The 24,322-nt window shown below is 41.9% G+C and overlaps 1 protein-coding gene across 2 annotated transcripts; it reads right to left on the bottom strand.

Moving 5' to 3' along the window:
• Window positions 1–269: 269 nt before the first annotated feature.
• Window positions 270–24,322, bottom strand: tmem119b (transmembrane protein 119b). Of its 2 annotated transcripts, XM_069930425.1 has the most exons (3): window positions 24,015–24,322; window positions 2,802–3,753; window positions 270–746 (listed from the first exon to the last, which is right to left on the bottom strand). In XM_069930425.1, the coding sequence occupies exons 2-3, from the start codon at window positions 3,738–3,740 to the stop codon at window positions 663–665; spliced, it is 1,023 nt and encodes a 340-aa protein (XP_069786526.1). In that variant the 5' UTR covers window positions 3,741–3,753; window positions 24,015–24,322; the 3' UTR covers window positions 270–662. The 2 variants fall into 2 exon arrangements, with proteins under 2 accessions (XP_069786526.1, XP_069786525.1); XM_069930424.1 differs by having other exon boundaries at window positions 270–3,753.

Raw genomic sequence — 24,322 nt, 5'->3', positions numbered from 1 at the left:
ACCAATGTGGATTCAATCTCTGGCACGTGCTGTTGGGGAGATCTTGGTTAGAAAGCACATTTGCTTGTCAGATTGGGGAGAAGTCTATCGACTCAGGTTCGCACTCCTCTCACCATCCAGGATGGGGTACTACAGCCTCATGCATGTGGTGTCATTGGAGAAGGATTTAAAAAGAGGCAGGTTCCCCAGGTGAGCAAGCAGAAAGGCATGGGAATGAAACCTGGAGAGCTGAGATGCTACACATATAAAAAATAGGAAAAAGGCATTAGTTTATCAAAAAGTATTTATTATTGTATAATGCCAACAGTAAATTCCACTACAGCAATCTCAGAACACACAAAAAAAGCATTCAGCAGAAGGGTTCATGTTGGCCAGCTCTGGGTGTTGTACGAAATCCACAGTACAGGACATTGGAGTGTTATTATGAAGGCGTACGTCCTGGGAGGGTGTGTGTATGGACACATACCATTGAGTGGAAGTTCAATGCCACAGCTCACACAGTTGGCCCTTGACCCCACTGTGGAGCATGGTAAAAGTTGAAAGGTTGCGGGGTAGGGGGAGTGGAAGGAGGAAAAATGCTAAAGGAAGGACTGGAGGGCCTCCTTCTGCACCTTCATTCTTTATCCTCGCTCAGAAACCCCTTCGGTCTCCCACCAGTTTATTCAAGCAATATTGTGCAGTTCAGAGATCTCTTGCAGAATGGGCAGCAAAGGTAGGAGGTCAGGCTGGTAGAGGCACCAACAGAACTGGAAAAAGACATATTCTGATCAAAGATACCTAATACTATAACTGTTAATAAAACATGCAAAACCTGCCAATTTTCAGCATGAATCTTCTCAAAAATTATAGAAGCAGCAGTCAAGAGTCTGGCCAGAAGCCTTCCCTCCTAGTGAAGCTGTCAGCTAACTCTCACTTCAACTGTAACCTGGTGCTCATGACCTGCTGTGAATCTCAATGCTTTTAATGTTATCAGTTCAATCCCTGGCTACCATCCCCCATCCCACGCACAACCCCCCCCCCCCCCACCCACCCTTGCAAATTCCAGATATACACTCTGTTTTCCAGCATGCACTGTTCTAGTGAGAATAAGTCCGAGACTCCAGCACTCACAGTTAGGAGTGAGGCACAAAAAGATTCTCCCCAGATCACTCTGAACCACAGACTGCTCACTTCCAGGCTTCCAAGCTCTTTGTGAGAATGGGAGCCCTGCATTCTGGAAGTTGGGAATAATTTGTCAGTCTTTCAAAATAAAAATTAAAAGAGGATTCCCTGAACACGAAACCATTGGATTGTGGTCATTAATAATTCCCTAGATTTACGGTTTGCTGAGTATGTGGTACTTACAGATTAGGCCTGCCACCTCACACACCAGTGGTACTGAGTTTCACTGTCTTTGGGAACACCCTGGGACTCTCGATGTTCATCAATAACATACTTAAGTAATCTAGCTTTTTGGATTCCAGTCGATTCCAAAGCACTTTTGACAACAGTGTCTAGTCTAACTAAAAAAATGATACAAGCAAAGTAGAGTTCATGGCTAAAGTTACTGCTAAAATGAAAGAGTTATGTTCTAGCGAAGCGATTGGCTAATGCAATTTAGTCTGGCAAGCTTTAAGATTCCTTCTAGGAGCTTTACCCCTATTAAAATCACTATATGCCTAATTTTGTTCAGATCCTGCCTGAACAATCCATGGTTAATAATAGTTCTTTAAAAAGGAATACTTTGTGCTGAGACTCTGTATGAATGGGCACTATGTTAGGACTCGATTATCCAATGTGTCGATAGATAATTCCTCACCATAACAAGTATTTTAGTTTTTGGGTGCTGCCAATGGGATACTTAAAACATCCAGCAATTCTTTGATTGCTGAACAATGATACAATGGTCACATGTTTCAGGTCAGAGCCCTTCATCTGCTTTTATGGAACAGGGAAAATCTATGGATCTGTTCCCTGATGTGTTAACACTTTGGAGAGAAGGATCTTTATTCACTACATTCTAGTTTGCAGGAAATTTTAATAGGAGCCATCAAGGTGTTATGCTTTTCCTTGAGCCTGGGTGTGGGGTAGGCCCAAAGCAAGTTGGCTTCTTGTTCAGTATGAATCTCACACACCCAGTTGGATGACTGAAATTGAGTTGGGGAAGCAAACTGGCAACATGAAATATTTCCACATTTAAACTAACAAATCAGAGGCCGGAGTTTGGATTTTGATGTGACCTGCCTGACACTCTTCCCACTTAAACCCTTACCCCTGATGATCAGGCCTGGAGATTTTCAAAGTGGTTAAACAAAGAGCAAATTCAAGCACTCTCAAATAGTTGAATTTTTTAAAGGTTCTCCCCTTTTAGGTTGGTTTCCCTCCTTCATGTGGAGGGAATTAAAATCAATCTTACACATATGGGGTAACATTTATTGTTGTAGGGAGAGAAACAATAAAACTTGCTTTCAGTCTCAGTTTATCATTTACTGAAAATGGTTCTCTTGCATATCCTACTGTTGCAAACTTATGTTTTTGAAAATCGTTGATTTAAAATGAGTGGCATTGGTATAAACTGAGCAAATTCTTTGCCTGGTCAACATTCAAGTAATCCTCATATCAATCTAAGATTGCTTTGGCAATCTGTGATGGGTCATTTAAAAAGCCCTGTCACTGGGTGCACCATTGGGCTTTGTTATCAGTGGGATGTCCTCTAAATCATTTGAATGATCCACACAGGGCTCAGCAACACAAAATGCTCCATTTAAATCTGGTTGGGTCATGCCAACTTCCTTTTGCTCCTGGCTGTTTGCTCTGTCTACCTTGTCTAAAACCTGTGACTGGTCTTCAGCTGCATTCGCTTGTGGTTCACAAGCAGTCTGGAGAGACTTGCTCCTCATATCACTGGAAGGTTCCTGCTTTAAGCTGATGCCTGGGACTCCAGTTTCCAGGTCCTTATCCTTTTCCTCCTCCTCCTCATTTTTCCTGTTTCCATTTCCTTCCTTCCTTCTCTTCCAATCTTCTTCAGGTGCCTTTGCAAAATTATTCTCCAGGTTGTTGGTCACTGGGCCATCCTCCCTTGTTGCTGTACTATTCCTTCCCTCCTGACCTACCATCTGGTGGGACCCTCCATTTCCTGCTGCATCAATCTCTTGCTTCTCCTCTCCTATGGACGGTGCCTTCTTTTTGAGGTTGTGGGTCGCAGAGAGGATGTCAACTTGCAGCTGCTCAGAAGAGTTGACCGTATCCTCCTTGGGCTCATCACTGACCACCCCAGTGACTTCCTCAAAGTTTTTGCTGGAACCCTTTTTGTCTTGCTCATCCACATACTTTCTTGTAGGGTAAGAGGCTGGATAATAAGATGAACCCTTGCTTTGCTTCATAATTACCACAGTGCACCCAATGATAAGCAGCAGGACCATAGCAAATCCAATGATGACGAAGACCATGTACTGCTTTATAAATGCCATTATGACTGTACCAGTGATGGGGTGCTTTGAAGAGATGATGTGAGGGGTGGAAGTGAAGTCCATACTGATGGAGGTGAAATTAACATTGATGCTGTCAACATTTGTTGAGTTTCTCATGGTAGAAAACAACATTGCTGTACTTGTGACTTCAATTTCAGAACTACCAGATGCTTCTGCAGAAGACAATGCTGTTATATTTGGAATAGGGAGGGATTTGGCCATATTTAGGCATATGCATACAAGGACTAGCTGCCATAAGAACAACCAAATGGCCATTGTTGACTTCCACATGTGGGTCCAAGATCTATTAAAATAAGAAAAGAACAAAGCAACTGATTAAAATTAAACAAGATTGGCCTTGACTCTAAAACCGGTAAATGTCTCAAAAATCCCAACCACCAGCATCATTTGAGAGGGAAACAGAATTTATGTTTAGGTGACACACAAGAGACTGCAGTTGCTGGAGTGTGCAGCAAAGAACAATCTGCTGGAAGAACTCAGTGGGTCGAACAGCATCAGTAGGAGAAAAACAATGGTCACATGTTTCAGGTCAGAGCCCTTCATCAAGACTGAGAGTGCAGTACAGAGATAACAAGACTATTGAGGACAGGATGGGGGGATTTGGACAAAGGCTAATAGAGGATTGGTGAACTAGGGAGGGTGAAAGGTGATGGATGGTTGGGGAGGTGGGGGCAGTCATTAGTGTTTAGGCAATATTTTGAGGAAAGATCAACAGCCTGAAACAATATCTCCACTGATGCTGCTATACTTGCAGAGTATTTACAGTATCTTCCAGTTTTGTTTCATGCTTGAAATATTATTCAAAATTTCTCAGAATGAAATGCCTTAATTCTCATTTGGAAGGAACACTGTATGGCCTTAGGGATGTTCCAGCGTAAGGTGCTGCATTAGTTGGGATACGTGTTTGCTCTTAGTACCTTCAGTAGTCCTGGGTTAAAGGGGGGAGGGGGTATTTTGGGTCCTTGTTACTAAGTAATGTCCATTATTGAAGTTTCTATGTAAGGACTTTCACACACTAAAAGACATGGATTTAAGATGAGGAAGGAGATGTGCGGGTAATTCCTTTTTACAGAGAGTGGTAGGTACCTCGAATGGGCTGCTGACAATAGTAGTGGAGGCAGATACAATAGTGGCAGATCAGAGGCTTCTAGATGGATATGCAGGGAAAAGAGGGAAACCAAGTTCTAGTTTAATTTGCCATCATGTTCACCATAGAACTTGTGGACCAAATGGCCTGATACTGTGCTGTGCTGTTTTATGTTCTATGAATGAGGTCTCTTTTGAAGAAGAAAACTTGCTACCTATACTTGGTCAGGTCTTGCTGTGACTCCAGACCACAGCAATGGGGATGTTGCTGAACTGACTTCTGAAGCAGCCAGTCCAAATGGCAGTTGGGAATGGACATTAAATGCTGGCCTTGCCAGCAATGTCCAGATCCTCCTTTGACCTTATATGATATGGGTGACACAGTGGTCTTTCTCTCCGCTTTGCTTTATTCCAATGAAGTCGATGCAAAGGAACAAAGGAAAGTGCCCAGTTTAAAGCATTATTTTAAGGATTCACCAAAAAGTCATGCAATGCATTTGCTTATTACTGGCAATTTCCAATTTTTCAACAGTCAAAACTACTGCTCCCATAGGTTGAGAAACTTAGATGTGGACAAGTGGACATTGGAAGAGAGGTGATACAAAGGATCCTCACAGCCATAGGAAAATAACAGGATCTGAGCTTTGGTCTCTGAGACACAACATGGAACCTCAGGGGCCATGGGAAAGATAAAATCTCTGCACAGGTAGGCCTGATTCAGAATGTGTATGTCCATTATGATTATCACTTCTCAAACTGTTGGGCCAAAATTTGACAGGGCAGTAAATTAAAAAGTGTCCTGGATTCCTCTAGTCAGCACTGCAGTGTAGATACCAGTCAGAGCATGTGGGAATAATTCTAAGGCAAGCTGGTGTGGATGATATAATCTGCTCACATTTATTTTGCCACTTGGGCCCATTCATTCATTTACTATAGGTGTTGCTGTTAACCAGGGATTGACAGGAGTCGTTAGGCCCATTTATAGAGAAAAGAAAGTGATTGTAAAGACAGGTTCTCTGCATTTACATCACTGCACTTACCTCCATAAAAGGTCCGAAGGCGGATTGACTACTCGAACTCGCTCCAACTTCCATCTGCCTAGTGGGGTATGCTTAGAGGTGGAGTGGTCACTCCATCTCCTGCATAAAAGGATTGCGCCTGAAAGCGGCTCCAAACAGGAAGTTAAGACGATTGATGTCACTTTCACAGCCCCGATGCCCTGCTTCGCTGTTACAGAGCGACCGGTGGAGCTATCATGCTGCATTCATTTACGGTCCCCCACTCCTCACACCACCCCGCTCTCTCAAGCTCTTCCCCACTGTGCTCTCTCATGCCGCCCACTCCTGAAGGGGCTGTCAGGCACCGGTGTGGTGAGGCTGTTGCAGGGCAGCCCTTTTGCCCTGAGAAGCCGGCACGCTGCACTGGGCGAAGTAAAAGGACTGTGCTATCTGCCTTTTCCAACTCTGCATAAAAGGTAAATTTGCCTTTATATAAACTTGAGCAGGCGATAACTTGCCTTAGACCAGGAAACTGTGCACTGGCTCTCTGCAATGAACACCTGACTGCTTAGATAGGCCTCGCGCCATCAATAATCTGAATTCAAAACAACCCTCTGGTCTTTTTAGCAGTCGTGTTTAAAATAATGTGGAGGATGAATAGTGGAAAGCGAAGGATGCCAAGTGAAAAAAGTGAAGTAAAACTTTCAGATGTAAACAGTGAAGATCAAATGCACAGCCTGGAAAATGGCTTTGAAACATCACCCCATTTCTCTCCTCACTGATGCCAACCTTTCCCTGCATTTTAGATTTCCAATATCTGTAGTTTCTTGTTCCTGACATCCAGATTGCTGTGCAGTGAATGTGATAACAAGTGGATATCAAGAAGAGCTCCTGCCCTTGATGACAGGCAGAAAATTGAAAGGGGAACAAAATCCAATTACAAATTACAAAGACAAAACAACAGAATTGATTGTCTCTTGTTTTTCTTTAAGTATAGTAATATGAAACAAAGCAGACCATTCAGCCCATTGAATCTGTGACAGAACATGCATAGAAACAATTTAAAAAACCAACCACTGGAGGAACTCAGCAGGTAGACAGCATCAGTGAAGGCAGAGTGTGAGTAAATATTTCTGGTTGACAATTCCTCTGCCTCCATAGATGATGCCCTAACTGCTGAATTCCTCCAGCAAGTTTGTGCTTTGCGCAGCTTGAATAAAGTCGGTGACAGTATGTCCACGACTTGTGTAGAAAAATGTTGGCAAGTTTGAAGGTGTAGAGAACAGTTATGGGTATTTAGGAAAAGATTAGGGCCATTTGGCCTATTGAGCCTGTTCTGCTATTCAATAAGATCACCGCTGATCTGATTTCAACCTCTGATCCACATTCCCACCTATCCCCAGTATGTCTTCATGCACTTACTTATCAGGAAAGTATTTAATATCCTGGACTCAAAATTATTCAAAAGCTCTGCTACCACTGTCTTATGAAGAAGAACATCCCAAAGACTTATGACCCTTGTGCTTCATCTCTGGTTTTAAATGGACAGCATCTTATTTTTAAACGGTGAACCCCTGATTCTGGACTCTTCCACAGGAGTAAATGTACACTCCACACCCTCCTGGCAAGATCTCTCAATGTCCTGAAAGCTTTTTTTAAATAATCTGAAATCAAGTTGCCTGTCACTTTATGCAATTCCAGTAGATACATGTATTAGACCAGTGAATCTTTTCTGATCTATTTCCAATGAATTAGCACCCTTCCTTAAACCAGGAGACCACTACTAGATACGAACACCTGATGTGGTCTCATGGATGCTTTATAAAAATTATCAGTTTGTATTTTGTTTCCACAATAATAAAGCATAATGTTCTAATTGTCCCCTAACTACTTGCTGCACCTTTAATGTGACTCTTTTACCTCACGCCATCTAGAAATCTAAGTATAGAACATCTACTCATGTCCCTTACTTCTTCAAACCAGGGCCTTGCTTGTCCTTACCTAATTACCATGGTAATTTCTAATGCCTTGTTGTGCCATTTTTAAAAATAGCCTCATCAATCATTGACAAATTATTGCTACAACTTTAAAAATGTTTTCATGACACTGAGAAGCTGACAGGTGAAGTGTTTGAGGTAAATAGAACAAACGTTTAAAGAGCGGTTAGATAAAAGGAAGAAGGGAAAGAATGTAAGGATTTTCCGATGAATGAGGGTGGGAGAAGGTTTGTCTGCCAGCATGGATCTCTTGGGCTGAGTGGTCTGATGTTCCTATTGTCAACTTGCTGTAATTTTATGCTACACCAAAGCAAATTGGGCTGCGCGGGTTATTTGGTGAAAAGATGCCTCAGTTCCATTGATAGCTTGGACCCTAACAGGTTAATTCACCAGTAACTCAGAGGGATTTTACTCTGTAAATCAGAGTTATAGAGGTCTGAGCGTCTGTCAATTCAATCCCCAGGTAATATTGGGTTAAGAATAAATTCTCATTCATTTTCAGTGCAGCATAAATGGTTGGGTTCTCAATCCTGATAGTCAATCAAAAAGGGATGAAGTCTTTGGTGTGCTGGATATTCCCGTGTACATAAAGAATAGCCATTTCAGTAAGTTAGCAAGCGTCATGAGGTTTAAAGGGATCCCCCTGACTGTGATTCCAGACCACAATAAGTTAGCAACTCCAAAAGAAGGAAGATCTTACACATTGGATCAAATGAGATTTCTCATATTCTTGGACACACTTCTGGGAAAATTACAGCACATGAGTTACTTCAAATGACCAGGACATTTAAAAAGATAAATTGGATTCCAATTTCAATCAGTTTCTTTTGGCTATCTGAAGATTTTGCTTTCTTATTTAGCTTGAGAAAAATAGAAAATAACAGACCACACCAAGTTTGGAAATATAATTTTACTGAAAACCCCCACACGGTTATAAATTGTCATTGAAGAACCAGGAATTAAAAAAGGCAACTCTCCAGAAAGGAAGGTTGGAACAGGTCAAAGGTTTGTTTAATTGAGCAGGAACTGTCATTGTTGTTCTGTGAATCGATGGAGTTCTAGCAGATTCCAAAGATTAAAGGAGGTCAACAGTGCGGTTGCGCAGTAGGAATATGGTTGTACAAGAGTGTCTCCGTGTTTTGTTTTAAGATCCTGTTGGTTACTATTTTCATTTGGCTAGATTAGGGGAGAGAGATTAAAGGCAGGATAAAGCATATGACAGAGAGATCAGGGAGCAGAGAGTGAGAGAGCACAAGAAGAAAACGTGACACAGAGAAAGAGAGTGCCACAAAAGTGAGAGAAGAAAGGAATGTGTGAGAATAAGTGAGGCAGAGAATAGGAAAGAGATGAATAAAGGAAACAGACAAGAGGGAGGGAAAGAGATCAGAAGTGAGAGAGAGTACAAATGAAAGAGAACAGCGAAATAAAAAGGAAGAGAGAAAATGAGCAGGGAACAAGTGTTCAAGACATGATGGAGAGCGCGAAAGATGAATGGGTGATCTCAGATCATGAAGAAATTGGGCCATTGGGCACTTGCATGAAATCTCTGATAGGTTAGTAAGAGGTGTCACTGAAAGGGAATGGGAATCTGTAGAAGAAATAAGAATAAAGCAAAGAAATGGACAATTTACCAGCCAAATGTGCTGAAGTGAGACTGAATATTAATTAAAGTGATCTGGCAGCAGAATAAAATTGATAGAGGAATTAGGAAAGTAGAAACCAAAAATTAACTGAGAGACAGCAGATGCAAATAAATAGAGTTAAACCCACTAAGTACATGACTAAACTTTCAAATACATTTTTTTCCAATTTATGCAATGATGAAGAAAAAAAAATTATGGACTCTAATGAGTCAGTGATGGGGGAGTGGGGGTGGGGGCAGGAAGTTATTGGGGAAAGGAGAGCAATGGGGGTGCCTGGATCAAAACAAGGTCGGGTCTGCAAAGCACAGCTTCCATTTTAGAGGCTTCAGCCAGGGCACTTACGGAGTAAATTATTTACATGCAACAATTATTCTCTTGTCAAACCTCACAGGATATGCTAAGGATAATGGCAGCAAATTATAAAACCACACATCTATCTGAACTGTCCCATCTTTGGAAAAGAGTCCAGAAAGCAATATGTAATTTCAAGCAAAAAAAGTGACATTTATTTTCTGTCATTTAAATTAATTTCCATTAAGTACATTGAGGTGAGGGCATCAGCTATCCAGACATTGAAAGCAGGTACGCACAGCACACCAGTCCTTCACCAGTTACTCTGAACCATAATGCTATACTTAGCCACATTAGCAGTCAAGCTCCACTTTTATTGAGCAGCTGCAAGCTTTGTCAGACATTATTAACCTTCAAAGAAGCTTTGTAAAATCTAATATAAGTGAACAGAGTTTGTAATTTCCTTTAACTATTTTAACCCCTGTGCTGCTATTGGCACTGAGTTGGACAACTGCCTTTAAACTTAACAGTCTCCCTTTCGATATCTGCACTTTGGGGATGGAGGACAGAGATCTAAAAGGGGCTGGAGAGGATCAGGGACTTTTGTTAAAGTAGCTGATTCATTATTCATTTTCAATGAGTCATTTGAATCATACTGATTATACTGTTACTCAAGAGACCGACATGGAGGGCCAAAGGGCTGGTACTATGCAGTAGTTTTCCATGTAGGCTATTCAGCCCATCACAAATGAACTGGGCCTTCATGAAATTAGCCCCAATTAACTTATTTATCAGAGTTCCACAAAAGTTGCCTTAAAAACTATTCCTCAGAGATTGATCAAGCAGAGGTGGGTTCAGTCAATCTAACTGAACAGAGGACTGATGAAAAAAATCTGTCAAAAATAAATATTCTGTGGATTGGGAGGGAATAGTTCTGAGAATTGTGGACTCTCATACCAAACAAGAGGTCTTGTGATCTTATTTGGATTGGCAGAACTGCAATGTTTTTGCCATATTGCAAATTCAGACCACTGCGGACAATGTTCAGGTCTGGGCATGAGTGCCTCCTGAGGTCAGTTAGCTTGTTAATGATCATTGCTGGAGCTCAATATCTCATCAGAAAAGAATGCTGGCAAATGGGTGAGCTTGACTGATCTGGAATGTTTAGAGTGCAAAATAAAGAGACATTCTTTGCTGCGCAATTTGAAAACAGCTAGATAAAGCATTTTATTGAGGCTGAACTGAGATAAATGCAAGTGCAATTTCGTTTCCTTTTCCATAGGAGATTTAATGCCTGTCTTGAAGAACAGACATGGACACAGTTTGATATCTTTCAAAGGTCTGCACCTATAACAGTGATACTCTCCCACAGAGGTTCAGGCCAGTTTTCTGTGGTCAGATCTTTAGTATGGGTGCAGTCCTAAATTTTCTGATGCAGAAGATATATTCTACCACCTCAGTCATGGCAATTCTCTATTCTGAAAAAAAGACACAATTGTATTGCCATCGAGAAAGTTCATTGCTCTTCAAAGAGCTAGTACTGGAAATGTGGGCCGAATGAACTCCTTGAATGCACAATATTATGTACCGTGGCTAGGCAATATATCCAGAGGGGAAACTATAACCTTCAGTGGGATCCAGGGATATTTCAATCAGTTGTGTAGTCTTTTCCTTTCCTTTGCATTGGCACCTCCATACCAGACAGTGATGCCATCAGTCAGAATGCTCTCCACAGTACACCTGTAGAAATTTGGAGCATTACCAAATCTCCTCATACTCCTGACCAAGTATAGCTGCTGGTGAGCCTTCTTCATGATAGCATAGACATGAAGGCCCCACCCAGGATAGATCTTCAGAGATGTTGACACCCAGGGATTTGACACGCTTTACCCTTTCCACTGCTGACCCCTTGAAGAGAACTGGTTTGTATTCTCCTCATTTCCAGGAAGATTTCAAGCAATGCAACAGGAGTTTCAGCAGCATCCAGGAATGCAATTTGGACCAAGTCTGTATCACCACTGGCTTGTGGTGATATGACCACCAGCCTACTGCAGGGGGCAACTTCTATACCTGCAGGAAGACCACCTAAGGTGGTCAATCAACCCACTTGGATATAAAGCTGAGCTGGCCCCTCCTGAGCCAGTCACTCGTGGAGCCATTGGAACTGAAACTGGTGTACAGACTTTTAGTGGCTTAAAGCCTGTCTTTTCTGTGTTTTTGTGTCTGCTTGCTGCACCACAGATATATTTTACCAGAGAGTTGAAACAAGGTATATTTTTAAATCCTGACATATCTTTGTTCCCCATAACTATTCCCTTGTGTCACTTTCTAGGGGGCCAACATTCACTCGAACCTCCCTCTTCCTTTTGTATAATTAAAGAAGCACAATTTTCAGTTTCATGTTACTCACTAGTTTGGCTTCAGTTTATTTTTGATTTCCTTATGATCAATTTAGTCTTCCTTTGCACCTCCATCTCTAATTGTACCCTTGATTTCCTCATCTCAAGACCACAGTCAGTGCGAATTGGTAACTCCTCATTGACAATCAACACAGGCACACCTCAAGGATATGCACTTAGCCCACTGCTTTAGTCTATCTACACCCATGACCCTGTGGCCAGGGACAATTCAAACATCATCTACAAATTTTCCATTGACACCAAGGTTGTTGCCAGAATCACAGACGGCAATGAGGAAAGATGCAGGAGTGCGATCAATCAGCTCGTTGAGTGGTGTCACAACAACCTTGCACTTAACATTAGCGTAACTAAAAAACTGATTGTTGACTTCAGGAAGGGGAAATGAGGAGAATACAAACCAGTTCTCTTCAAGGGGTCAGCAGTGGAAAGGGTAAAGAATGTCAAATCCTTGGGTGTCAACATCTCTGAAGATCTATCCTGGGTGGGGCCTTCATGTCTATGCTATCATGAAGAAGGCTCACCAGCAGCTATACTTTGTCAGAAGTATGAGGAGATTTGGTAATGCACCAAATTTCTACAGGTGTACTGTGGAGAGCATTCTGACTGATGGCATCACTGTCTGGTATGGAGGTGCCAATGCAAAGGACAGGAAAAGGCTACACAACCAGCGCCATCATGGGCACCAGCCTTAATTCTGTTAAGGATATTGACAAGAGGCAGTGTCTCAAGAAAGCAGCCTCTGTCATCAATGACCCTCACCACGAGGCCTTGCACCCTTCTCATTGCTACCATCAGGAAGGAGGTAAAGGAGCCTGAAGATGAATGCCTTGTAGTGACTGCTGTTGCAGTGCTACTGAATAAAGAGATGGTCACACAGCGTGAGGGTGAAGCAAAGAATGACTTTATTGGTTTGAATTTGCTGTGTCTCCATGCTGGCCCACCCACTTCCAGTGACGTACCCTCTGCCTTCCGGAAGTGACGTCATCGCGTCCCTCTCTGGCCGGCCAGTGGGCTGCTACGTGGAAGTGGAGGGTTCCTTAGCCTGCATGTGTTGCTAGGCGTGGGCTCCTTCCCGGTGAAGGGGAGCCCACACCATCTTGGACCAGCGATCCGGCCCGCTACACCCTAATAGTACAAACACAGCTTCTTTCCCTCTGCCATCAGATTTCGGAATGAACGATGAACCACAGACACTACCTCACTTTTTCTCTTCTTTTGCCCTCATTGAATTATTTTTTAATATGTAATTTACAGGAATGTTTACCCTTGTTTAATGTGCTGCAAAACAACAAATTTCGTGACACATGTTCATGACAATAAATTCTGATTTTGTTTCTTTGCGAGTTCTGAAATTATACTAATCTTCAGATCCGCAGCCAACTTTTGCCTCTTAAAAACTTTCTCTTTTAACTTAACTTTTTTGGTTCATCTCTCTCTTCAAATATTTCCTCCTTCCTGGGATAATTTTTTGCTGAGAGTCATGAATTATTTAATTTTTTTCAGCACTGAACAGGCCCTTCAAGCCCACAAGCCCATGTCACCCAAATACCCCAATTAACCTACAACCCCCATACCTTTTGAGAGGAAACCAGAGTGCCAGGAGAAAACCCATGCAAGTCATGGGGAGAACATACAAATTCCTTACAGACAGCACTGAATTCGAACCTGGGTTGATGGTGTGTGTTGCTAACTATTACATTAACTGTGCCTTCCTGCTACAGTTAACCGTGCCACCCTATTACCTCCTTAAACTTTTGCCACTGCTTGCTGATTGCCTTTTCTGCTACTCTATCTGCCTAGTTCACTCCAACCAGCTCTACCCTTACGTCATTGTCATTTGTTTTAAGTTAAACATGATTGTTTTCAACAGAAGTTTCTTGCTCGCAAACTGAATCCAAAATTCTGTCATGTGACAATCACGATTTCTAGGAGATCTTTTGCTCTCAGTTTAAGTTATTAGAGCTGCCTCATTATCCATGGCCAGACCCAGGATAACGTGGTTCCAAATTGGCTCAAGCAGACTATCTCAAATGCACTCAATTAATTTATTCTTTTCACTGCTCTTTCCAACTTAGTTAACCTAATTGAGATAAATATCTAATTTCATTATTATTGCAGTGATTTTTTTTTACATACTCCCATAATTTGTTAATTTATGCCCTTTCTTTCAGTGAAGCCTCTGTGTGGGCATCCATGTACTACTCTGACCAGTGTCTTTGTTTTTGGTGTTTTTAACTTCACCATTCTTCAGAGCCCAGGTAATCTCTTTATATTAACAATGTTACCCCACTACCTTTTACCTCCAACATGTCCTTCCCAAAAATCAAATATCCAGGAATGTCTAGTTCTCATCTTGAATATGACTATTAGATCATACCCAATTTATTCCCAGTCATGCCATGAGTTATCCACGTTATTACATGTGCCTCATGCATTAAGATAAAAAGCCTTTAAGCCTATCTTTTTGGCATTTTAATTATTATAACTTTTTTTGTCTAATGGTTTTAGTGGCTCCTCACCCTTGATTTCCTTGTCTTTTCCTTTTACGTTCTACACTTCCATCCATGGTCTTCCTGCTCAGGTTCCCATCCCCCAACCATTCTATCAAGCTCTCCCTAGCACCACAGCCATGTAGACATCAGACATCTTCCTGTCTGGGTAAATACGCCCCGATTTGCAGGGACCAGGTCCGGTTCCCCAAGAATCATCATTGCCCTGACGCCATTGTCACTCTCACACTAATCCTAAGATTAGTTTGAGATATTTTGAGGTCCTGTTTTTTAATTTATCCCCTAATTCCTTAAATTTGTTTAACCATATAACCATATAACTGTTTACGGCGTGGAAACAGGCCATGTCGGCCCTTCATGTCCACGCCAGTTCACTTGAACAATGCAACAGATTCACTTCTTCCTGTAAAGTGGAAAATCTTAATGAAGTTAATTCTCAGAAATTGTTAGTTCCAGCATTATCAGGTGATGTCAGTCATCCTGGATTAAAATAAACCTATTATTTTGGAAACATTTACATCTTACCGTTGAACTATCAAGACCAGTTAGTGCAACCCTATTACAATGCCAGCGACATGGGTTTGAATTCGGTGGTGTCTGTGGGAGTTTATACATACTCTCTGTGAAAGTTACATTGTCGCTAGTGACAAGCACTGTCAACTCCCCTTCCTCCTCCAAAATCTCCTGCAGCTACTCCTTGACCCTAGCACCAGGGAGGCAACATACTATCCAGGAGTCATGAAATCACCTACCTCTTCCTATCAGCTCTCACCTCTCTACCGCTGGTGCATTGCCCTTTGAAGCTCCCTCCCTCCAACAGCATCCAAAGCAATATATCGGTTAGATGGAGGATAGTAAATGGGGAATTCCTGCACTACCTGCCTTCCTCTCCTCTCTGTCTGGGGTGGGGGGGGGGGGGGTCACACCTTCCCTACCTCCCCTGAAGTGTCACCCCCGTTGTTCTCAGCATCATGGATGCCTCACAGGGAATCCATCTGTAGCTCCAGCACCATAACTCAGAGAGCTATTGGCTGCAGCTGGCGACATTTCCAGCATACATGATTGCCACGGACACCGCAAAAAGCTCTCTATGGATCAGAGATTCCCTGTCATTAATTACCCTTAAAGTAAGTGTTATTAATTAGTCACACACAACCTCATTTCCCCCAAACATTACTTATTAGAAAGAAAGTTCTTTCCCTTAAATTAATGAACTGCAGAAATGAAGGTAATACCCACCTGATGTGTCTTGCCAATCAGCTCTCTCCCCTGCTATGTGCCACATTTTAAATGCTGATGTCACCTCTGACTCAGTTAAAGAAAGCTGCACATTATGCCTTTAGTGCCAACCGTGCAACACACCCCTTCCATCCACTCTCCCTCCATCCAATTCCTGTAACTTACCAAACTCCCACACTCTGACTAAAGCAATGCTTTGATGCAGGTCAATTTCTGGTGCGTCGCCAAGAGGACTGCCAAGGTGACAGCCTTGGAGGTAAGGAGGTAAAAATCTAATTAGCCTAACACCTATGGTTAGAAAAAAAAGGTTAGATAATACAGTTATACTGGTCAATGAAGATTTTGCTCCTGACACTTCTGGGTGCATTTTACGGATTTTGGGCTGCTGAACACTGAAGTCACTAAAATGTTCCTATCATAATCTATTTTTGTTATTTCCTGTTGTATTTTGTCTAATTTAACCAACAAAACCCTGATCTGCAACATGTCATTGGTAATTAATTTTCTGCTTTTGCATTTGGACTTGTTCCCTGCTGATCTTGGCGCAGTCAGCGATGAACATGGTGAAAGATTTGCGACCATGTTCATCAGGGCAACTAGAATCCATCAATGCTGGTTAACTACTGTTGGACAAAAGGAATCAGACACTGAGTTCAAATGAAAATCAGCAGTAAAACATTTTTAAGTCAGTTGAACTAATGCAATGTGTCAGCATCATTATGGTATTAATCGTGCTAAATTCAATAAAAGTTAATTTAATGTTTCTCCAACTTCCTATGTGATACAGCAAATCTGAAATTACTTTTATGCTCATCTTGAAATTGTCTCTCATCTTCCCCAATTCAAAACATTTGGAAAAAATGTGTTATCCAGTGTCATTAAAGAACTAGCACACATTTGGAAAATCATAATCTAATCAGACAAGGATGGTACAGTTGGCATAGTGGCTAGCACAACACTATTACAGCACCAACAATCGGGATTTGAATCCAGCGCTATCTGTAAGGAATTAATACATGTACACAATCCTTTATCTGGAATCCTTGGGGGACAGTGTGTTCCGAATTTCGGATGTTTTCGGATTTCAGAACAAAAGCCAGCTGCCCCAGATTTAAGCCCACCTGAATTGTGCTGTCGTATCCACCTCCTACCAGTCGCGCTGCTGTCTCTCCCCTCCCGGCCCGTCCGAGTCGTGCTGCCGCCTCTCCCCCCCCTCGCCCACCCGAGTCACGCTGCTGTCTCTCTCCCCCCTTGCCAACCCGAGTCGCACTGCTGTCTCTCTCCCCCCTGCCCAACCTAGTCGTGCTGCTCTATCTCTCCCCCTCCGCTGTACCAGCACCAGGAAAAAATGCCGGCTTTTGGAGCTTTCCAGAATTTAGATGTCCAGATAAAGGATTGTGTACCTGTACTTTCTCCCCATGTAGGTTTCCACTGGGTGCTCCGGTTTCCTCCCACTGTTAAAAACATACCATGGGTATAGGTCAATTGAGTGTAATTGGATGGCACAGGCACATAAACCTAAAGGATCTGTTATCATGCTGTATGACTTTATTTAAATTTTTTTAAATTAAATTTAAATGTAAAAAGTATAGCATGGCTGCATAAAGGGAAATCACCTTGAAAAAACATATATTACAATTTTTTTTATAAAATGACTTGTGGGTAGAGAGGAACAAGCAGATGCGTTGTAATCAGATCTTCAGGGGCATTCAACAAGGTGCCTCACAAAAGGTTAAGTCACAAAAGTCCATGGGGTTGTGGTCACATATCAGCATTGAGAGAGGATTGGCTAAAAGACAGGAAACAGTGAGTAGGGTTAAAGGGCAATTTCTAGGTTGGCCACCCATGGTCAGTGCAATGCTTCAGGGAAGTGTTAGGACATGTCTTTAAATAATATTGACTCAGAATCACAGAATGGGTTACAGAACAAAAGGAGGCCATTCAGCTTGTTGTGTCTGTGCCAGTTCCCTGCTCAACCAATTGTCTGATTCCCAGATGCTTCTCCATAAATTTTTACCTTTTTCCTCACTATCTTTATCCTTCTTGACAGGTTTGAGGGAAACTTTCAAGCGCTGAAACCTTCCTGATTGTGTTGAAGGTTTGGATCTAAAGTTTGGTTTGCAATGGATCGAAGAGGACTCTGTTGGCTGCAGAGCTTGCGGGAGCACTGGAGGTGAATTCATGGACACACAGTCACTCTTTTCTTCTCTTGCTCTCGTATTGCAAGGGGTGTCAGGCAACACTGATAGCCACTCTTTGTCTGCCTTACTGCTTGCAGGGGATTTTGTGTAAATCTACATGTTCTATACTATTATATGATGATAAAGGAATCTTGAAAGCCCCCACCACATCGGTAGACACTGCATTCCAGATTCGAGCCACAATTTATTAAAGAAGTTTTTTCCCCTGTGGCCCTAATAAATTATCTTCCCTTTTTTCTTATACCGATGATCTCGAATCCGTAACCCTAGAATCCAACGGGGAATTCTCCTACTGACCACTCTGTCCAGACCCTCTTCATTTTATAAACTTCTATCAGATGTCCCCTTACTCTCTTCTATGAAGGAAACATTCCCAGCCTCTTCAGTCTTTGTAACTATCACAATTTTTCTCACTCTCACAAACTTTGCAACTGCAGCCTCACAACCCAGGAACCAGTGTTTTACATCTTTCTGGACCTTCTCTGATGGCTCCACATCTTTCCTATAATGAGATGACCACAATTTAACACAACACTCTGGGTGAGTTCAGATCAATGATTTTTAAAGGTTCAAAATGACTTTCCAGTTTTTATATTCTTTGGATTTATATAAAGCTTATTAATGCCTCTCTCAACCTGCCCTGCCCACTTTCAATTATTTATACCCCCGATCCCTTTGCCCCATGTATCCTGTATAGAATTGTATCCTTTATTCTACATTCTCTCTCCTCATTCTTCCAACCTTCATATTTTTATGCCTTACATCATCTACACAACTGCTGTTTATATCCAGCTGTTATCTATAACTATCTACTTCAGAGTTCACAGTACTGCCAAGTTTTCTGCCATCCGCAACTTTATAAGTTTTGGATTTCACCCAAATCTGAATAAAAAAAGACAATTGCTTAGCACCAATCTCTCTGAGTTGATGTTGTTCACCCTCCAGCAATTCAAAAGGTGACCAGCCAATTTCCCTTTTATGCCATATGCTCTATTAATAAGCCTATTAAGTGATACCTTACCAAAAGCCTTCCTCAAACCCATGTACACCATCTTTGACTGCATTACCCTTTCCAGAGGAAGTAAATTAATGCACAGGATCCTGATTTGTCTTTGGTTGATTTCTGCGACTGAATTCCAAGGATTTACAACGATTAATTGATAAAGCAAAATGTTGTCAAATGGAGTCTTACTTGGGAAAATACAGTGATTCTCCTGGGAAAGAAAAGCATTATTCAAATTGAGAAAAATTACAGAAAGCTGCAGCACAAGAAGATTCTGGAGTATTTATGCATGAAACACAGAAAGTTAGCACATAGGTGCAGCAGAAATAGAGAAAGCTGTTGAAATGTTGGCTCTTATTTCAAGGAAATGAAGTGTATAAGTTTGGAATTCTTATTGCATCTGAACTTGTGAGAGCTTATCTAGGGTATGCCAAACAGTCTGGCTCCTCTATTCAGAAAAGGTTTGATGGGATTGATTGTCCATGTATGGATGATTGTCTTAATGGGAACATTTAAACAGGTTGGGACTCTACTTATTGCAATTTAGAAGAATGAGAATCAATCCTATTAATAACATAACATAACAATTACAGCACGGAAACAGGCCATTAGGCCCTTCTAGTCCGCACCGAACCAAACACCCCTTTCTAATCCCACCTCCCTGCACAATGCCCATAACCCTCCATCTTCCTCTCATCCATATACCTGTCCAACCTTTTCTTAAATAATACAATTGACTCCGCCGCCACTATTTCTCCCGGAAGATCATTCCACACAGCTACCACTCTCTGAGTAAAGAAGTTCCCCCTCATGTTACCTCTAAACCTCTGCCCCTTAATTCTTAACTCATGTCCTCTTGTTTTAAACCTTCCTCCTCTTAACGGAAATAGTCTATCCACATCCATTCTGTCTATCCCTTTCATAATCTTAAATACTTCTATCAAATCCCCTCTCAACCTTCTACGCTCCAAAGAATAAAGACCTAATCTGTCCAATCTCTCCCTATACTCCAGATGCTTAAACCCAGGCAACATTCTGGTAAACCTTCTCTGCACTCTCTCCACTCTGTTTATATCCTTCCTATAATTAGGCGACCAGAACTGCACACAGAACTCCAAATTAGGCCGCACCAACGTCTTATACAATCTCAACATCACCTCCCAACTCCTATATTCCATGCAATGATTGATAAAGGCCAGCATACTAAAAGCCTTCTTCACCACCCTATTCACGTGAGTTTCTACCTTCAGGGAACGATGTACCGTCACTCCTAAATCTTTCTGCTCTTCTGTATTCCTCAATGCTCTCCCATTTACCACATATGTCCTATTCTGATTCTTCTTACCAAAATGAAGCACCTCACACTTATCAGCATTAAATTCCATCTGCCATTTTTCAGCCCACTTTTCTAAGCAGCCCAAATCCCTCGCAATCCTTGAAAACCTTCTTCATTATCCACTATTCCACCTATCTTAGTATCGTCTGCATATTTACTAATCCAATTCACCACCCCATCATCTAGATCATTAATGTATATAACGAACAACAATGGGCCCAATACAGATCCTTGAGGCACACCACTGGTCACCGGCCTCCAACCTGACAGACAATTATCCACTACCACTCTCTGGCCTCTCCCTTTCAGCCAATGTTCAATCCATTTGACTATCTCAAAATTTATACCTAAAGACTGCACCTTCCTAACTAACCTTCCATGTGGTACCTTATCGAAGGCCTTACTGAAGTCCATATAGACAACATCCACTGCGCTACCCTCATCCACATTCCTAGTCACCTCTTCAAAAAATTCAATCAGATTGGTCAAACATGACCTTCCTCCCACAAATCCATGTTGAGTGCTCCTGATCAGACCCTGTCTATCCAGATGTTTATAAGTACTATCTCTAAGAATTTTCTCCATTAATTTACCTACCACAGACGTCAAACTTACAGGCCGGTAGTTGCCAGGCTTCCTCCTTGAACCCTTTTTAAATAACGGAACCACATGCGCAATGCGCCAATCCTCCGGCACTATCCCCATATCTAATGACATTTGGAAAATTACCACCAGAGCCTCTGCTATTTCCTCCTTCACTTCTCTCAATGTCCTGGGGAAGATCCCGTCTGGTCCCGGAGACTTATCCACCTTTATATTCTTCAAAAGCCTTAAAACTACACCTTTTGTAATCTCTATATTCCCCATATTTACCCAATTTGCTTTTTTTATCCCACATCTCCCAATATCCTTCTCCTTAGTGAATACCGAAGAAAAGAAACTGTTCAATATCTCCCTCATTTCTCTAGGTTCCACACACAGTTTTCCACTCTGATTTTCTAAGGGACCAATTTTGTCTCTAGCTTTCCTCTTACCATTAACATATTTGTAGAACTCTTTTGGATTAGTTTTCACCCTGCTTGCCATAGTTTTCTCGTACCTTCTTTTAGCTTTCCTAATTCCTCTCTTAAGATTCCTCTTACATTCAATGTATCTTTCAAACATCTCCTTAACTCCATGCTTCTTATATCTAATGTACGCCTCCCTTTTTCTTCGAACCAAGTTTCCAATATTCCTTGAAAACCACGGCTCTCTCAAACCTTTTGCCCCTCCTTTTAACCTAACAGGAACATAAAGCTTTTGCACTCTCAAAATCTGATCTTTAAAAGACTTCCATCTCTCTACTACATCCTGCCCATAAAACAAATTGTCCCAATGCACACCCTGCAAGTCCTTTGAAACATGTAAAATCCTTAGGAAGCTTGTAAGGGTTAGTATTGACAGAGTGTTACTCCTACGGAATGATTAGAGGGCATAGACTCAAAATAAGGTGATCATTTAATACTCAGATGAGGAAGAGTTGCTTCTCTTGGGCAGTTGTGAGTCTTTGAAACTCCTTGGCACAGAGGGCGAGGAGCAGAGTTCTCGTGTATATTCCAGTCTGAGATAGATGTCTAATTAGTAAAGGAGATCAAGCATTATAGGGGGAAGGGAAGAAAGTAGATTAAGTAATGTTGGACCAACAACAATTCTATTGAATGGTGGATCAGGATTGAGGGGCTGAATGGCCTGTTCCTTTTTCTACTTCTTAATGTTATAAATTGGAGGAAAATGGGGAATAGATTCAAAGAACTGTCCAGACTTGTCCAAAGTAATATGATCAAATCATTTGCTTTCAAACTCACTAACCTATAATTGTCTTTATAATCAATCATCTGGTTGCTTAATAGAATGAATAGGTGTTCAGTAATAGAACTTGTGTCTGGGCTGCAGTCCTGAATGGAGAAGAGGCAAGGGGGGAAATATGAGCAGGGGTAGAGGTGAAGGCAGAGGTGAAAATCAGAGGGAAGCAGAATATTCATAGGATAAGTCTGGGTTACCCATTTGTTGGCCGTGTAAAGGGGCACATCTGATGGAGGGAGGGGTTCCTGCTTCCATCCTCACCCCACCCTCTTCTGGATGGCACACTGAGAGCTAATGATAGTATCAGGAAAATCCAGGACAACAGTGGGGAATGAGGAAGAATGGTGCTTTCCAAGGACACCAAGCCATTGAGACCCCACATTCCTTTTCAGGCTTCCTCTCCCCAGCTACACAACTTTCAGTTGTTGTCAGGGTGTGGCAGGTCAGGTTTTTCTCCATAGGAAGGTTCAGAGCTGAGCGAGGGATTCACCAGCCCCTTATGGCAATCAGTTCCCATTTCTCTCGACCACAGGCAGAAAGAAATCCAAACCAGCAAAGCTCTTTGTCATTTGGACTCAGCACAAATCTTCTATTTTCCAAAATAATCCATGTCCTGAAAGCATTCAGACAACCTCACATGGTTGCACTATGAAACTGACAGGATCAGCCTCCAGCCCACAAATCACCCCCGAAATAGTCACATGAAATATTATTACTGGTTCTCAGACAATATCCTAATTCATCAAAGTGAAGGCTGATTTTCCCAGCATAGTTCACTGGCCTCTTTATACTTGAATCGATGTGGAAGTATTATTTTATGTACGACGTCCTTAAAGCAATGATCAATTAGGAGAGAGGTTTTTGGTTAACTTATTGGCCATAAGTTAAGACACAGTACTCTGATTTTCCATAATCTTTCCCATTGGGCTCACTCATGAACTACATGATATTTCCTCTGCTACTCCCTCGGAGTGGAAAGAAGAAGTCACTCTCACCTTGACAGGTTTAATATGGTTCTTCTCCTGGAATAGCTTGGTCATATTCATTGCCTGGACTTCATTATGTGGAATAGCCACAAAACTCCAGTCAGAACAGAACCCAATAGAAAGCGGCACTGGAGGAGAGGAAAGGGTGGTGGGGGTGGGGGGGGGGGAACTGGGGAAGATGAGGGAAATGAGTAAAAGCAAACCTTGAGCTGCAAACTCCATTTCAGAAGCAAAATAATGAACGAGGACAGCAGGGCAAAAAAGAACGAATGAGAGAGGAAAAAAAGATAGGAAAGTGTGAATGCAGAGAAAAGTGGATGATAACAAAACACATTGAAAGAAAACATAGCAAGGAATGGATAAAGAAATTAAGGAAAGGAACAACATTCAACAAGTCCTCAGGGCAGGAAGTCGAGCACAAAGCTGGTAGATTGTTCTCTTTCCACCTCCTTCTGGCTGTTACAGATTTTTATCATTCAGTCTCTATGTAGTTCACTAATCCTCGAGAAGCCCACGCTGTAGAAAGCAATATCACTGTTGCCCATTACTCTTCAAAAGGTGATTGAGGCTGAGGATAGTTCAGTGAAGAACAATATGTGAAGATGGCTTCTAATTGGCGGGAGAATCATAAACAGTGGCTCATAATTGACTTCACAGAGAGTGGCTGAGCAGAGCAGAAGAGAGGGTCTCCACCAGTATATTTATTAGTAGCTTGAAAATCCACATATTTAGTGTGCAAAAGCTAAACAGAAATGAAGAGAGTGGGTTGAAGAGTGGAGCTGGTAAAAAAAGAAAGAAGAAAACTGCATAATTATTTCCCTCCTTCTGCGAAACACCATTACAAGATCATACTCAGGTTATCTTTGCAGTGAATTCCATTGCAGTCCTCGAAAGATAATTTGTTGCAGCTGGAGACAAGCATAGTGATAGAGAAAAAAAATCTGCTGTAATTCATGGCAGTTCAAACAAGAAGCATGTAAACTTAAACTTACCCTGTTGAGCTATTGGTTTGGGAAAAAAAACAAGCGTCCTCTCACCACGCGGCTGGTGTGAAGAAGTTCTTGGATGTAAAGGATAAAGTTGGAAGGAGTTGCTGAACTTTGTATCAGTCTTTGGTCCTGCAAAAGCTTCCTCTTGTCTTTAATTCCCTCCTTCCATCTGATGGGAATAAAGCTTGTAAATTCTCCTCTCTCACCCTCTCTCTCTCTTTCTCGCTCGCTTTCTTTCTCCTCACCAGATTGTTTTCATTAGCCTGGGGTTTAATGTGGGGAGTGCACTGCGGGGATGTAATACTCTTCAG

This window comes from Narcine bancroftii, chromosome 4 (genome assembly GCF_036971445.1).
Source record: "Narcine bancroftii isolate sNarBan1 chromosome 4, sNarBan1.hap1, whole genome shotgun sequence".
Classification (NCBI taxonomy): Eukaryota; Metazoa; Chordata; class Chondrichthyes; order Torpediniformes; family Narcinidae; genus Narcine; species Narcine bancroftii.
The sequence above is the reverse complement of the archived record's forward strand: the minus strand, read 5'-3'. Positions and strand labels throughout refer to the sequence as shown.